The sequence below is a fragment of the Mustela putorius genome, unplaced genomic scaffold (genome assembly GCF_011764305.1).
Source record: "Mustela putorius furo isolate JIRA1106 unplaced genomic scaffold, ASM1176430v1.1 tig00003834_pilon_pilon_pilon, whole genome shotgun sequence".
NCBI classification, from domain to species: Eukaryota; Metazoa; Chordata; class Mammalia; order Carnivora; family Mustelidae; genus Mustela; species Mustela putorius.
Window position 1 is genome coordinate 47,820,855 of NW_025421987.1, and position 17,032 is coordinate 47,837,886.

At 41.5% G+C, this 17,032-nt stretch overlaps 1 protein-coding gene across 1 annotated transcript in view; it reads right to left on the reverse strand.

The window, feature by feature from the left end:
* The window catches only part of PCOLCE2 (procollagen C-endopeptidase enhancer 2), a 65,691-nt gene extending 62,026 nt beyond the window's left edge, over positions 1–3,665 (reverse strand). The window contains exons 1-2 of the mRNA XM_004754472.3: positions 3,225–3,665; positions 2,103–2,211 (exon numbers count right to left, since the gene is read on the reverse strand). Of these exons, the coding sequence (XP_004754529.1) occupies positions 2,103–2,211; positions 3,225–3,307 (192 nt within the window). The 5' untranslated portion in view covers positions 3,308–3,665. The remainder of the gene's footprint in view (positions 1–2,102; positions 2,212–3,224) is intronic.
* Positions 3,666–17,032: the final 13,367 nt, after the last annotated feature.

Consider the following 17,032-nt stretch of genomic DNA (forward strand, 5'->3'; position numbering starts at 1 on the left):
TTGGATTGCTTACCTGTAGATTCCCTTATGTGAGAGAGAACCAAAGTTCTGTCAGGGCCATTGTTGTTCTAGGCCACTGTTATTAGAAGCTGCCCTAGTTCTGACTCACACGGAATCTTTTCAGTAAGACTACAGGAGAACCCAACACAGAAATAATTCTTCCTAGATATAGATGACAAAGGAGATTGTTCGGCAAGATTTGAGCTATTCTGAGCTGATGCCAAGCACAGCTTAGCCAGTGAGGTAAGTGCGTAACAGTGATCTGCCAAATCAACCAAGGGTCTGAAGGAATGGGAAGTCAATACCAACAATAATGAGGATAATGAAAATGATAATGGTGATGGCTAACATTTATTAAGTAATTTATTATAACCCCAACACTGAGCCAAGGGGCTTTACCTGTACTAACCCATTTTATCTTCACAACAATTCCGAGGTTTAAAAAAGAGGAGTCCTGATCACACAATTTATGAGTGACAGAATGAGAATTTGAATCCAGAGAAGTCTGACTGTTGAGCCCATATGCCTTACCTTTATACTGCATCCAAATAGAACATCCACTATACTTTCCTTCCCCCACATAAGAATATGGTAGTCAGTCAGTCCTCTCCAGAAGCCTACCACTTCTTTACCAAAGAAAGTCCCCTGGATACCCTTCACCCATCAAAGTTTGATGCCACACCAACAATGCCCATAATACCCTAAATATACAGCCAACCATGAATTTCTACTTGTTATGTACACGATGCCCCTCAGTTATTAATTTCCTTGGACCGTTTATAACTTCAATCCATTAAATTGCAAATGAAACACAACTATAATATGAAAACCAAGTTACATGTTTATTTTGAAGCCTTATTTCACATTTATGCTAATATCAATATTTCAAAGCTGTTTTTTATGACATATTCTCTCCTAGCCCCATGTGTTGCAATAACACAATGAAATCTGCATCAGTTCATCAGATAGTCAATATTTTATAGGAAAGTATCAGTGCAGACAGAAGCTACACCTTCTATTAAGGAAGGGGACCCCAAATATTTGCCTGTTGGTAAGAATGCCTCACTACAAAACAGGTCTCATTCATACATAAAGTTGGACTTACCAAATGTCTGATCAAGTCAATTTACATAACTGTTCTAGGCCTCAGCTTCCCCATCTATAAAATGGGGATGTAAGAGTCACTTTCTCAGAGTGATTTCAAAGATTCAGTGAGGTTATACTTGTTAGCTACCTGGTACAGTGTCTAGTACACATTAAGTGCCCATAGAGAGGTAGCTACTTTTAAAAATTATCATCAGTGGGTAGCACAATCTGATAGACTAAAGCTCTCAGTGAACCAATGTGTTCAATTACCAAATAACTTCCCAACAATGAAAAAATGAAGAAGACTCACTATCACACTGACTGGCAAGATGACTCATTTTGGCTGATTCTAAATTCAGACTTCTTTTTTAAGATGGCTGTCTGGAAATCCGACTTTTGGACTCAGCATAATCTATGTCATTACTAACTGCATGGGCATTTTATTAGCCTTTTTTTTGCTGTTTACATTTTCCTACCCTACCCTAAAATTATTATTATTCTCTATTCTTAAACTGCCTTTAGTGGTGGTTTTAAGTCAGGGACATTAAGTGAGATTTTCTTTTCCTTTTTCTTTTCCCTTTCACCCATAGTGGGTATAAAGTAGTCAGGGATGAGCATTACCTTTGCTCTTCTATTCCCCACTGGGAGACATTTATGTAATGCACAGGTAATAAATGGATTCTAAAAGTCATTACCACAGGACTTTGAAAACGGCCTTAATTTTGAATCCATGAAACTCAGCTGGATCAGGAAGGGTTTTCAGGAACACATCTGCTTTAAGAATTTATTCCTTCAACCGTTATCTTGTGCCCTTTCTAATCACTAATGCAGGACACCACTAGTTCTATTAATAAAAATCTCCCAAATAGTTGAGGTAAATCCAACATTTTACTATTTCAGGCATTTGCCCCCTACCCAAATCCTCACACCAGAGGAAAAATGCAGCAGCCTTCCACTGTTTCCAATACCCACTTCCAGGAGAATACCCTTAAAAAGAAAAAAAAAAAAATGCTTACTGTGATTTTCCAAGTACATTTGCTATTTGGAGGGTACACTCCAGGGAAACCTTCGCTGCCAATAAATCCAGACTCTCCAGTAAGAATGCTGCCACATGTGAAAACAGGTCTGGGAAAATAAAAGAAGGAAACTTAATTTGAAACTAGGTCTAACAATCTAATGTCAACTTTAGAAAGGTTGTAGCTTCTAAATATGGATAAAGTTAATATTGATTAATAAATGCCTGCACCATATAAGGGATTTGAAACTTGCTAGTTGAGAATTTTTAAATTACAGTTTAATAAAACATTCTGTCCAGTTGCCATCTCCATCCTCCTAACACAACATCTGTTTATCCATCTATCCATAAGCAATCAAATGCTCCACGTAGTGGTAAAAGTTAATGGGAAATAGTCAATGGAAAATTTGACTGGGGAGTGGAGGGGAGTGAAAGAAGGTGAGAGCTAGGCGAGGTACACGGTCTTAAAGACAGACAAGCAATAGATTAAAAAAAGTTTTAATTTCCTAAATGTGGAGAGATGCCTACTTCTCCTCCCCTTTTCTGAAAACCATTAACCATTGGCAGAGCCTCGCATTTATAAAGGGAGGCTGCTGGTGATGGAGGTGGAAGAGGAGATGCCAAAGGTGGCCACGGGATGGGTCTCCCAGCCCAGGTCCTGGGCGGTCTGGCAGCCCTGACGGGGGCTGACGAAGGGTTAACTTTCCGGGAGCGGCTCCCCGCGCGCCGCGCGACTCGGGTTTTCCCCGAGGCTTTCCGTCTCTGGGCCGAGCCTCCCGGAGGAGTAAAGCAGAAGTGAAAAAGCAAAAACCGCAGCCTCGGGCCCTCGTGCCTCCCTCCGCCCGCAGACGCACTCGGGGAGAGGCGGCGCCGGTCCCCTTCAGACCCCGCCACGTGGTGGTGCGGCCAGCGGCGAGGAGGTCGGGCTGGCGGAGCTGGGGGCGCGCGGCCGAGCGGGGGGCCGTCCGGGCGGGGGCAGCGGACGCCGGAGCCCGGGTGAGCGCAGGGTCGCGCGCCGGATCCCCGAGCGCCCCTACGCGGCTGCGGTGAAACCGCGGGGCGAGGCTGCAGGACAGCGGGACAGAGGCGGGGAGAAAGGGATACCGGGCGGGGGTCGCGTTACCTCTCCGGGGGCTGCTGCCGGGAGAGCTGCGCGGCCACGGCCAGCAGCAGGCAGAGCGCGGCCCAGGCGCCCGCGCCCCTCATGGCCGGTGTAGACGCGCTCGGCTTGCTCCCACCCCGGCGCGCACGCCGGTCCGCACACCGGGTCGCACCCCCCAAGGCTCACACTCTGGCACACACCGGGAGAAACAGGCTCGCGCGCCGCACACTCCCGGCTCGCTTCCCCGCCCTCTCTCTGTCTCTCTCTCACACACACACACACACACACACACACACACACGAGCACACACACGTGCGCACGCAGCCGCGGGGCAGCCCAGGTATCCGGGAGTGCGCGGCGGGCGGGTGGGGCGCTTTTAAAGGCAATCACGGTGCACGCTGCCTCGACGCTGAATTTCCCCAGAGGAGTTGCTCTGGCAGCCACAGGCCACTGCTGAATATCCCGTTTGTTCTCCGGCGGCGGGAGGGGGCGGCTCTGAGGCCGGAGCCGCCTCCTCTCCTGGGGCGGGCGGGCGTCTCCTCGCTGGCCCCCCGGGACCGCAGTGCCTGTCACATCCCGCCCGCAGGGCCTGTGGGGAGGAAAGGAGGGGGAAGCCCTGCCGAGTGGTACCCAAGCGGGACCCGACTTCGGGATCCACAGACGATTCACAGAGAGGGGGTCATGGCTTGCTTTGGAGAGTGGTTTGACTTAATTGCTTTAAAAAAAAAAAAAAAAGTGTTCGCGCTTGCTCGTTGCTGGAAAACTGGGGTTCCCTCTTTACTTCTGTCGCCTTCAAACACACAGATCTAAGGCAAGAAAAGGGGGAACCAGAAGGGCGTTCTATCAAATTTTAACAACTGCTCTTATCTTTTTACTTGAAACTCTCCCTCAATAGAGTCTTCTCTGTTTTTTTCCTGATGTGTGAGAATAGGGAAACCGTTTTCTGTGCAGGGATTTAAAACTGTATTTTCAGCCAAGCGATTTGTGAGTGAATTGCCATTAACTATGTCAACTATGTCAGATAATGAAGATGGAACCCAGATCAGGAGATCTCACCGTGTTCTGTTCTGAAAATGGTGTTTAGTTGTCGGCATCTCTCTGTTCTTAAAGAATCTTTTCCAACAATTTCTTTCTGTAACATTAATGAGTTAAGAGTCCAGAGAATTTGTTTTTCTAAGAACAACAATTCCAACCTTGTGGAATCAATACTTTATTTAATTAAAGAAAAAGAATTTTAAACACCTTATTTTGTTAAGTGCTCTCCAATAGCTAGGAATTAAAAAAAGAAAAACAAGAACAGAATGGATTCATTGAGATATTCAACAACCACATCAGCACAAGAGGGATATAGCTGAATCTAGATGCCCCATATATGCTGTACCCTCTAAATTATTTTCACCTTTCTAACCAAACAACAACAAAAACCAAAAAACCACCACTGAAATAGTTCTTGCCAAGATTTCATTTCTAATAATGAACTTACAATGTTAAGAATGTAAACACTCCTAGCAAGAAAATAAGTAAAAACTAGCTACAGGGAATAATCTGTCTTTTAATAGTGGGGAAACCCAGGAAACAATAGTAGAAACCAGAATTTCCCTATGGGGTTTAGATTATCTTACTATTTTTGAAAAAATGAAGGAAAAAAAAAAAAAAGACCAAGAACTACAACTTTTAAAAAGTTCTCTAAAGGCTACCACACCCTGTTTATGACATTAAAAAAGAAAGAAAGAAAAAAATTTGGCAAACTACATTATATCCTAAAACCTACACCCTCAACCCAATAAAAATTGCTTTAAAACACCAAAAAGGAAAATAAATGATTGTTTATTTTGCACACATTTCAAGAATATGCTAACCAACAGCATAAGTGTTTTAGATGATATTTTGTGAAAAAGTCAAAGTTTTAAATTATAAAGTGAAAATATTGCTCAATTCACTTTCTGGTAATGATCTGAAGTCATCATAGCCAGAAAATACTTCATTCCTAGGACTAAGCTAAGTTTTTAAACTTTAAAATTCAAAAATAAAGTATTAAACCTGTCCCAGTACATAGAAAACTATTTGAACATAAGTATGCAACAATATTTTCTTTTCTTAATTTATGGAATGATAACTGTGTTCCTATCCTCACTAAAGAGTCAGACTTGCAACACTGATGGTTCTGTTGTTGAGACCCACAGGAAGACATTGATGTTACCATATGATTTTAAGAGTATTTGCTCTTAGAAAAATGTATTTGTCTTGGAACTACAGCTCCAAGATGAAAATTATAACCCTTAAATGTCCTGAGAAACTTTATGTGTTAAAATTGAGACAGACCCAAGTGGACTTTGAACGTGTGTGTAGGGTCCATTTCTTTGAGACTGATTTCTGGACTTTAGTGATGCCGAACTGGCATAATGGGCAGGGAGCCAAAGAACTCCAGGCCTAGTCAGGGACAGGGGTAGAGAGGATGAAAGCCTAGTGGTAGATTCTAGAAAGAAAAGCAGAGTGTTAAGTGAAGTGATCCTTATTTTCCAAGGTATATAGTACCCAATCTCTGCAGTTAAGTAGGTTGCACAGAGAATCTAAGTCATGGAAATATGGAAATATTCTCCAATGAAACGACCACTTATAAAATTAGTCCCCAAACATTTCTTGCTGCCCAACATTAGCATCTAGCTAGGCCCAATATGTCAACATCTTTGTTGGTTAGTCTCTGGTCAATTCATCAGCTTTGTAAACATCTGAAAATGCAATGTAAATAACAGTGCACTTTCAATCCATAGTGCTGTATTGTAAAATATCCAGAATTTATAAAATGGTTGCAAGTGAGGTTGAAAGAAGTGGGAGGATGATGGGCTTCTTTTGATGAATGAAGACTTGGATGAGTTACACCGATGAACTGACGGAAAAAGCTAAAGAAGGTTGCTGACCAAAATCCCTTAAAAAAAAGAATGATTTTTAATGCCAAAATATTAAAAAGGAGTCCATGAGGGGCACCTGGGTGGCTCAGTGCGTTAAGCCTCCGCCTTCGGCTTGGGTCATGATCTCAGAGTCCTGGGATTGAGCCCCCGCATTGGGCTCTCTGCTTAACCAGGAGCCTGCTTCCTCCCCTCTCTCTCTCTGCCTACTTGTGAGCTCTCTTTGTCATATAAATAAGTAAAATCTTTAAAAAAAAAAAGGTGTCCATGAGAAAAATTAAAAAACTCTATAATAATTTTTCAAAATTAGTTTTCTACCATATAGTGCTGTGAAAGTCAAGAGTAAATGAAAGGATGTTTATATTTTCTTAGAATGCATTTTTGCAGAGAAAATTATGGTCAAAAACTCCACATTTGACTCATTATTCATTATGAAAATTGGCACATAGTTGCAAATATAAATGAAATTTTATTAAATACAAAATAAATTTTTGAATTTCCATTTCCATTTTTGAAGATAAAATCCTGAATGCTTTTTCAATATCTTTGAAAATTTGGAGCCTGTGTTAAGTATGTTTTAAGTGCCCTTTTCCAGTACAGTTAATCTCAGATATGGACGATCTCCAATTAACTTGAAAGGTGCTTGAGCAACAATCCAGGGCAGTGCATCAGATTGAGGAGGAGAAGGTAGGACAGGAGATAATGAGGGGCTGGACTCTATCCTTGGGTCACTCCCATAGTTCTTTGAGGCAGGACCTTCATCTGAAATTTGGGTGTGGTCTGTGCTTCCTTGAAAATGACACTACTCCAACTGTACCACATGGGGCTCTAGATTTATAAATGCTACAAATGTATAAAAGGAATGAAAAAATATCTGGAAAACAATTAGTGTGGAAATTCTTTGATGTCGCCTATGTGACAAGATGGTGTTTGTGATATTTCCCTACATCTGTAGTTCTATAAAACCATCAAACTGGAATTTCTATTCCTTTAAAAAAAATTTTTTTAAGATAGTATTTATTAATTTATTTATAAATAAAGAGACAGAGAGTGTGTGAGAGAGTACGAGCACGGGGAGAAGCAGAGGAAGAGGGAAAAGCAGGCTCCCTGCTGAGCAAGGAGCTTGATGCGGGGCTTGATGACCTGAGCCAAACAGACAATGGACTGGACCACCCAGGTGCCCCCTGCCTGCTTTCTTTAACTAGGAAAATACAGTAGTGTAGCATTATGATATTAATACTTTAGTGATAGAAGTGCCTCTTCTGAATTCAGCTTTTGGACGCTGTCAACATTTAAGAACTCCCCAGAATCTTTTAATTCTTTTTAAAAAAAAATTTTTTTAAGATTTTATTTATTTATTTGACAGACAGAGATCACAAGTAGGCAGAGAGGCAGGCAGAGAGAGAGAGAGAGAGGAGGAAGCAGGCGCCCCACTGAGCAGAGAGCCCGATGTGGGGCTCAATCCCGGGACGCTGGGATCATGACCTGAGCTGAAGGCAGAGGCTTTAACCCTCTGAGCCACCCAGGTACCCTGAATCTTTGAATTCTTGTGCACAGACTCATTACTAAATATTCTCATGAACAAGGCTTTTTATTTATTTTTTTTTTTAAAGATTTTATTTATTTATTTGTAAGAGAGAGAGTGAGAGCGAGCACAGGCAGACAGAGTGGCAGGCAGAGGCAGAGGGAGAAGCAGGCTCCCTGCGGAGCAAGGAGCCCGATGTGGGACTCGATCCCAGGACGCTGGGATCATGACCTGAGCCGAAGGCAGCTGCTTAACCAACTGAGCCACCCAGGCGTCCCATGAACAAGGCTTTTTAGAATTAAATGTTATTTCAATTTTTTTTTTTGATGTTTGTAAACATGCATTAGGAAGTACACCTCCCCCACTTTCAAGAATGAAATATTGGAAGGGAATTGTTTTGGTTAGTCTTTTTAGCCACAAACAACTGAGTCTGTTCTGGCTAGTACAGGCCATAAAAGGGATCCATTTTAAAATGGAAGGTAGTTCATAGAAGCAATAAGAGCACTGAAGAAACTATGTCAAGGCTAATGGCCAACGCCTGGCTTCCAAAATGGCCCAGTGAGAAATCAGTTGCCATTGCTGCCACCAAGACTAAACAATAATGGAAATATTCCAGCTCACTGCAATTGTGACAGCTATGAGCACATCAGATGCATTTCTGCCCTGGGAAACTAAACCTTGTAATACCTCTACCCCAAAGGCCAGATAGCTCTGCTGCCAATGGAAGGAAAGCTTAATACAGACCCTCTTTCCTCATGTTAATCTCTTAAATCCAAAATCACATGGAATCCTATATGATAGGTAATGTCTATATCACACAAGTATATTTCAGCTGCAAGAGAGACTAAGAATTCAACTGTTTGTGGGAGAAAGGGCCATATACTGTAGAGATTTCCCCCAATATTCAAAGACTACTCAAAACATAATGGGCAGGCACATATATGATTAATGCCCATGACAGGGTCCATAAAATTCAATTAGTCTCTCCTTGTATGCCCTTGCTGAGGGAAACAGCCCCAAGGGAGTCTTTATCTGTAAGTGTGCTAAGACAATGTAATGGATGTTGAATGAAATCAGCTCCACTCACCTGCCCGTGTTGGACAAAGGAATCAGCTGCTCTTTGTTGGTTTGGAATGAAACTTTATCCAATGGAACCATTTCATAATGAATCATCATCACCATCATCCCTAACTTTTACTGAGTACTTATTATATACCAGAAACAGTGATAAGTACTTTCTAATAAGGTTTCGCTTAATTTACTCAATAGCCCTATGAAGTGAGAATAATTATCACCATTTCACAGGTGAGGATTCTGAGGTATATAGAGGTTAACCACTAATCCAAAACCTGAGTTGTCTAAATGAAATACCAGGATTTGAACCTAGTCTGCCTAGAAAGCTCATGCTTTTAAAAATACTGCAGCATGCCAGTCCATCATCAGAGCCTCTCTCGGGACCCATGAATACTCCATGCACATGGAAACATTGGGTGTGGTGGACAGACTTATGCTGTTTGTCCCCCAGGATCACTAATTTCATTCATTGCTCCTCCAGATCCTGGAAAGAACATATGACCAAGGACTGTTCAATTAGAGGGCTCTCCCAGGACTTTCCTACTGGACATATTGGGGAAAAGTTTCTTCTGTTACTCCTTTTGTTTTCCCACTGGAAGCAGTGTGTAAGCTAGTCATTTCCTAGGGAAAGAGGAGAAAGCCTGAGGTGAATGGTCAGAGTAACAAGTCACCCCCTTTCCACAAAGAGATGGACCTATAAGAATTTGAAAAAGAGTCTTTTGAGAACCTGTATTCTAACATATAATACAGAGACTTGGGCATGAGAAAAGACATAAAGAAAAGTTTTAATTAAAAAAAATTTTTGATCATAAAAAATCTTCAAAGTATGACCCATTTATAGTATTAAGGACCATAAAGTAAGGAGTACTTATTATGTAATAATTAACAACACCAAACCAAACCAAAACCAAACCAAACCGAAACACCTCAGAATCATTTTATTATGTTGACGTTTGGGGGTGAACTTTGCCTTTATGAATGATTAGTGTTAAATGTAGATAAGAAATACCTTTTTATGGGTGCCTGGGTGGCTCAGTGGGTTAAGCCGCTGCCTTCAGCTCAGGTCATGATCTCAGGGTCCTGGAATCGAGTCCTGCATCAGGCTCTCTGCTCAGCAGGGAGCCTGCTTCCTCCTCTCTCTCTCTGCCTGCCTCTCTGCCTACTTGTGATCTCTCTCTGTCAAATAAATAAATAAAATCTAAAAAAAAAAAGAAATACCTTTTTATTTGTTAGATAAACTTCCTGTATTTAAGTAACCTTATCCAATATATTGACCCAGATAGTCATTTGGGTTCTTCCATAGCTAGCTCATCTGGCTATCTCACCAGGACTGAATACTACTATAATTATTAGTCATACCAAGCTGGTAATTGTTGCAAGAAGACAATGCAATAGGGCCACTGGGGGAAGTTCTGGGATGCCAAAGATGAGAGGAATACCACCAAACCTGCCTGTTAACAAAGAGCCAGAAGTCTGGAACAAAAAATGCCCAAGTGCCTGGGGTTCCTTGTGCCCTCCTCACAGATTCTCAAAACTTGAAGCAAGAGTTTGGCATCAGCACTTGGACCCTAACCACACCAAGGAATGAAAATGGAAGCTCTCTCAAGCTGTGTGTGTTTCCATTTTTGATCACCATCTCTTTCCTTTTTTTTTTTTTAAAGAAGGATTTCTCTTAGTATAAAGGAAATACATGCTCATTAAATAAAATCTAGAAAAAGTAAAAAAGGAAAAAGAAAAGAAAAACCATTGACTTTGCCACCCAAAGACAATACTAGTGCCATTTTAGTTCCCCTTCCTTTTTAATGTGTCTCTTCTATGATAAAATTATATCTAGGGATTTGAAGAGTATGCTTTATTTCCATGTCCTTCTTTGCTTTTGGACAAGTCATCAATAAAGAAGATCAATGATAATGATTTTATAATGTCAACATTGCTGCAATTACAGCTGACTGAAGAATGACTTCCTGAGAAGAGTGAGAGTGGATCTTTTCCTTTTAAAGACCATTCACGAGTAACTTCCTGTTTATGCACTGCTACTCTAAATGTTCTTTGGAGAAACCAATTCTAATTGCAGACAGAGCTGAGAAGTCTACCTCAAGGAATAGATGCACATTCGTTTACATTCCATTCACATTGCTCATTAAACATCTTGAAATAAAAGAGTTTGCATTTCCACTTTGAGCCTGGTTATGAGTTGCAAGATTGCTAAAGGGCTATTGCTTTTGAAAAATAAGACAGCTACCTAAAAGGTATTATCCAAATAAATATTATATGCAAACAAAAGCACTAGAGCCATTAAGAGATTCTTCAGAGTTCTGAGGTTAAAAGAAAAAACCAACTGCAAAATTCACAAAGGCATACCTTTGCAGTTGGATTTCTTTTAAGAATTCTGTAAAGAGGGACGCCTGGGTGGCTCAGTTGGTTAAGCAGCTGCCTTGGGCTCAGGTCATGATCCCCGCGTCCTGGGATCGAGTCCCACATCAGACTCCTTGCTCGGCGGGGAGCCTGCTTCTCCCTCTGCCTCTGCCTGCCATTCTGTCTGCCTATGCTCGCTCTCTCCCCTCTCTCTCTGATAAATAAATAAAATCTTTAAATAAAAAAAAAAAGAGAATTCTGTAAAGAGGGGCGCCTGGGTGGCTCAGTGTGTTAAAGCCTCTGCTTTCCGCTCAGGTCATGATCCTGGGGTCCTCGGACTCTCTGCTCCGCGGGGAGCCTGCTTCCACCCCTCTCTCTCTGCCTGCCTCTCTGCCTACTTGTGATCTCTCTCTCTCAAATAAATAAAATCTTTTTTTTTTTTTTTTTTAATTTTGTCAGAGAGAGCGCGAGCGAGAGTGGGCACAGGCAGATAGAGTGGAAGGCAGAGTCAGAAGGAGAAGCAGGCTCCCCGCGGAGTAAGGAGCCCGATGCGGGACTCGATCCCAGGACGCTGGGATCATGACCTGAGCCGAAGGCAGCTGCTTAACCAACTGAGCCACCCAGGCGTCCCAAATAAATAAAATCTTTAAAAAAAAAAAAAAAAAGAATCTGTAAAGAATTTAAGGATTAAAGAACTAAAATTAAATTAAATTAAAATATGAGAACTTCTGTAAAAGATTATATAATTTTAAATACATAGATTCAATTATATATAAACAATAATATATAAAGCATTATGTATGTAATTTATACATTGTTTACAGATATACTTTATTTATGTTAAAATGTATATTAACTTGATTTGTATTAAATTTATATTAAAATTATTTATATTAAATATAAAAAAATTAAAATTTATATTAGAATTACTTTATTTATATTAAAATTTACAGATATACTTTATTTATATTAAAATTATATTAATTTTATATAAAATTAAATTTATATAAAATATACATAATTAAAATTATGTATATTATTCATATATGTAAAACAATGGCTATCTACATTATAAATTATGTATATAATTTACATGTATACAAAATGATGGCTATGAACAGAGTCCTAAATCCATGGTATTCATAAAACTAGTCTCAAATATAAGCTCTCAGTCCTTTCCCCTTAGGATTCTAAAAACATTTTATAGTCCTGTAAGTGCTTTTGAAATAACCCCAACAAAAACATGCTTCTAAGAAACAAATAGAAATCCAAATACACATTTTTCCATTAAGATAATTGCAAAAGAAAACATATGTGGAGAAACATCACTTTCAGTAAATTCTCAATAAAGCCAAAATGCCCCAACATCAACATATATTTATTGTGGGTATTAAGTGGTTATTAATTTTAAAAATTAACATGAGACGACTTTGGTGGCATTTAATAGGATTACATCTCTTGCTGGAGTCCAGAGTCTTTTCTGAAGGACACAGCAATTGCTCCTTCTTAACGGAGGGATATTTGCCAGACGCTAATGACAGGAGTGTCTTGGCCCACTGGGTAGGACTAATTGCACAAATGGGAAGTTGTAGCAGGAGCTGGCAGTTGTGTCTGTTTTCTCAATTGGTAACATTTCCACTGGCAGCATCTAGAGACTTTTTTTTTTTTTAAAGGAGAATCAATTCTTTTTTTTTTTAAAGATTTTATTTATTTATTTGACAGAGAGAGTTCACAGTAGACAGATAGGCAGGCAGAGAGAGAGAGGGAAGCAGGCTCCCTGCTGAGCAGAGAACCCGATGAGGGACTCGATCCCAGGATACTGAGATCATGACCTGAGCTGAAGGCAGCGGCTTAACCCACTGAGCCACCCAGGCGCCCAAGACTTTTGTATTTGTTTCATTTTCCTTCTATTTGTGGCATATTTCGGTATTACTTGGATATATTGAGTTCTGAGGAAAATAAGAGGTAAACACATATGTGTCATATACATATTATTTCCTGCATGTTATTATTTATTATATGTAGATGTGGATGCCAGTGTGAGATGTATATGTATATGCATGTGCGCGTGTGTGTACACGTGTCTTGCACGGTCAGTGCGGGAGGCATACGAATATATTTTCACCCTGTGAAGTTCCGTTTTCTAAATTCTAAACTGACCATCCTCTTCTGTCTTATCTACTAGTTCTACTACTTTTTCTTTCTAATGCTACAGCTTTTGTTTTGTTTTTCTATGCGTTACTAAAGCTTCATTAGGTTTTAATCACAGCTAATCCAAAATTTTTTCTCCTCTCCCTCCCCTCTGCCTTCCCTCTCCAGCCTCCTTCCATTCTCAAGTTACGAGAGCTTGCTTTATTCCCCAGGGCTGCCCTAGGTAGGCCCTGGAGTACAGCAGACCTGGTTCCGTTGGCATCTTCACAGCCTGGAATGCTCTTTAAGGTTATTTCTTCAAATAACTGACTCCACTCATTTCATATTGTGTTGGTCCTCTGAGAAGAAGACATCAACACAGACTTAGATGTACAAGGGATATATTGGGGGAAATGCCTGTGGAGGACAAAGGGAAAAGGAAGAGGGAGTAGGCAGTGACAGGAGCTCCAACAAGGAGCCTGTTACAGGAGACTTGCTTTGGGTAGGAATGGCATGGCTCTAGTCCACCTGCCTTGCTCAGCCATTGGCCAGGAGCAGCCTGGGTAGAGGGGGTCTTGACACACATTCTGCAGCAGAGCCTGAAACTATGGTCCCTGGAAGCTGCCAACTAATGCTAGTCCTTACAGCAACTTCTCTCCTGAAGGGAGATCTATTTGGTATGCTCCTGTGGCTGCCCTGTGTGTAGATTTTAGGGTTTTATCCTCAGAGGAAACTTCATTTTCAAGTCCTTGGTATTGATTTGGGAAACAGAGGCAGAAGAAAAGTTATTAAATTTCCTTACCCACTGACAAGCCCTTGAAACAGGCAGAGTGACATTCCTCTAGCAACTCAACTACCTCCACCTTAAGGCTTTGCTAAGGGCAAAGGGCAACCTTAGTCTGACCTACCCCTACCCCCAACCAGTATCCTGTAAGTCTACTTTAACAATTCCTTTGGAAACTACTTTTATCTCTAAACCCTCCAAGATAGTGTTGACAATCATTCCCAGGCATATGGCCCACTGATGTACATCTAAAGGGTCTCACGACAAAGGTTTTATTACCAGTGATGAATAGCCTTTTTCCCAATAATAGCTAGCCCCTCAAGGTCCTGTAAACCTGTTTCCAAAATTCCTTAGAGACTTATGCCATCCCTGGCCCCCTCCCCACTTACAAGTATATAATGGACCACTCCACACAACCCTGGGGCAGCAGATCTTTCTTCCCACGGTCCTGTCCCTGTGCTTTAATAAACCACAATTTTGCACCAAAGATGTCTCAACAATTTTTTCTTGGTCATCAGCTCTGGACCTCACCCAACCAAACCTCACTTATATTCTAAGACTACCTCAATATAGGTGGGAGTAGAGTGGGAGTGGGAGAAACATTTTGCTGCTGTACCCCAGCTGAAGGCTGCAGATATCAAGAATTCAACTTTATGATGCTCACTTTAGGGCAGACCTGTGTGCTTCCCAGGTTTATCAGAGTTCTTAGGTTGGGTGGGAAAAAGCCCTCGAAGTGCTACTCCATTGGAAGTGCTACTCCATGGGAAGTGTATGTAGGGCTGTTTGTAAGGATGTATTTCTTAGGAAGCCCAAGGCTCTGAATCCTTTTTTGCACTCTTGTCCCAGAGTAGACACCTACAAGCGGTCGTGCACAGAATTAGATTCACAGCAGGCATCTCGCATCACCTTCGTCTTCTAGATTGCTCGTGTCATGGTCCTTCTTGGGTCACAAATCTAGAGACATCTTTGGATTGCGTTTCCCCTTCTCTTAAAATAAAACCCAAAACACACCATCTTACGTCACCACCAACAAAAAAAGACTTGTAGCAGAGGAAAAGAACAACCAAGCAAGAAAAATGAATTTAAAAAGAAAAGCTAGAAATCCAAGTGATTATCTCAAGAATAATTATGACTCCAGCACACTGTAATTCACTCCTTCTCCAGGTTGTCCTGTCATCAGATAGCTCTAGAAAGTCTGAGAACTTGGGCAGCCCAAAGTATTTTAACCAATGATATCCCAAGTAAATAACTCCCTGCCTTCAAAATCATTACCACCATGAAAATGTTTAAATACCAAACTCTTCAGAGCAAAAACAAACAAATAACCAAATCATTAAGTGTCTATGTGGGTAGTGTAAGGGCCTATTCAGCCAGAGTGGCCCCACCCCGATTCAACAGCCATTTTGTTGTTTATGCAGTAAAACTTAAATTGACCCTGCCCACCCCCTCAGGGGAATTTACTTAAAAGCAAGTCCAGGAAACCAGTTCCAGATAACAAAGCCCAAATACAAGGGTGAGCCAGGCCAGGTGGAGACATCCAATCAGTAAAGCATGTATACTGTTTCCCTAGGTACCAAGGAGTGAGAGCCCCGCCTTTTGGGTGCCAATTCTGACCAAGGTGATAGGCTAGTTCAAATAGCTACTCTGGGGGGCACCTGGGTGGCTCAGTGGGTTGGGCCGCTGCCTTCGGCTCGGGTCATGATCTCAGGGTCCTGGGATCGAGTCCCGCATCGGGCTCTCTGCTCGGCAGGGAACCTGCTTCTCTCTGTCTGCCTCTCTGCCTACTTGTGATGTCTCTCTGTCAAATAAATTAAAAAAAAAGAAAAAGATACTTATAAAAAAAAACAAATAGCTACTCTGGGGTGAATTGTAATTCAATTGGCCACTTGCGTGGGGCCTAGCATGACTGCTGCCTAGCATGACTGTGCAGCTTCCTCTGTGTGTTACAATCTCATTGGTCACCTGTGTGTGGCCAGGCCCAACCACATGGCCTTTGCTCTATAAGTTAGTCTGTAAGGCAGGGAGGGGTCGCCCTCTCTGTAAGAAGTGCAGCCCTGAATGGTCGGTTTCATTCTCAATGCTTGGCTCGAAATAAAGCTTTGCTTGACCTTCTCTTTGTATCAGTCTCGCTCCTTTAATCATGGACCCATTATTGGGGGACCCAACATTGGGGGACCCAACAGGTAGTATGTCAGATAAAGATCTGGTAATTGGACTTTTTTTTTTTTAAGATTTTATTTATTTATTTGACAGAGAGAGATCACAAGTAGGCAGAGAGGCAGGCAGAGAGAGAGAGAGGAGGAAGCAGGCTCCCTGCTGAGCAGAGAACCCGATGAGGGACTCGATCCCAGGACCCTGAGATCATGACCTGAGCCGAAGGCAGCAGCTTAACCCACTGAGCCACCCAGGCCCCCCCCCCCCCGCCTTTTTTAATCTGCAAAAACCACTAGAGAAACAGGAGAAACTTGCTCATTGGCTGCCAAAAAGCCAAGGAAATAGAAGAACATCAGACACAATGAAAAGCCAAGAAGACAATGAGGAGCACGTCCTCTCTAATTGTTGCCTCTTTTCTACTTCTTTTGAGGTTGGATCTCTACATATCCAAAATACTCACTCCATCACCAGGCTGGCTCAGATGGAAGGACATGTGACCCTTGATCTCGGGGTCATGATTTCGAGCCCCACATTGGGTGTTGAGATTACTTAATAAATTTCAAAATACTCACTCCATAACATTAATTAATTTTGAAGCATTTGATTAGTATAATGTACCTAGTTATCTAGATCCATGCTGTTCAATGTGGAGCAACTAGTCAAAGGTGACTATTTGAATTTAAATGTAGATTAATTAAAATGGAACAAAGTTCAAATACTCAGTTCCTCAGCTGACTAGTCACATTTGGAGTGTTAGCTACAGCTAATGGGCAGTGCTGATGGCGATGATTGATTACATTTTAAAATAAATTGGCCTGGAATACAGGATAGTCAAATAGCTTCTCACTTGCAAATGATTAAATAAGAAGTGCTTTTGACTTTAGCCAATGCTTACAACTTC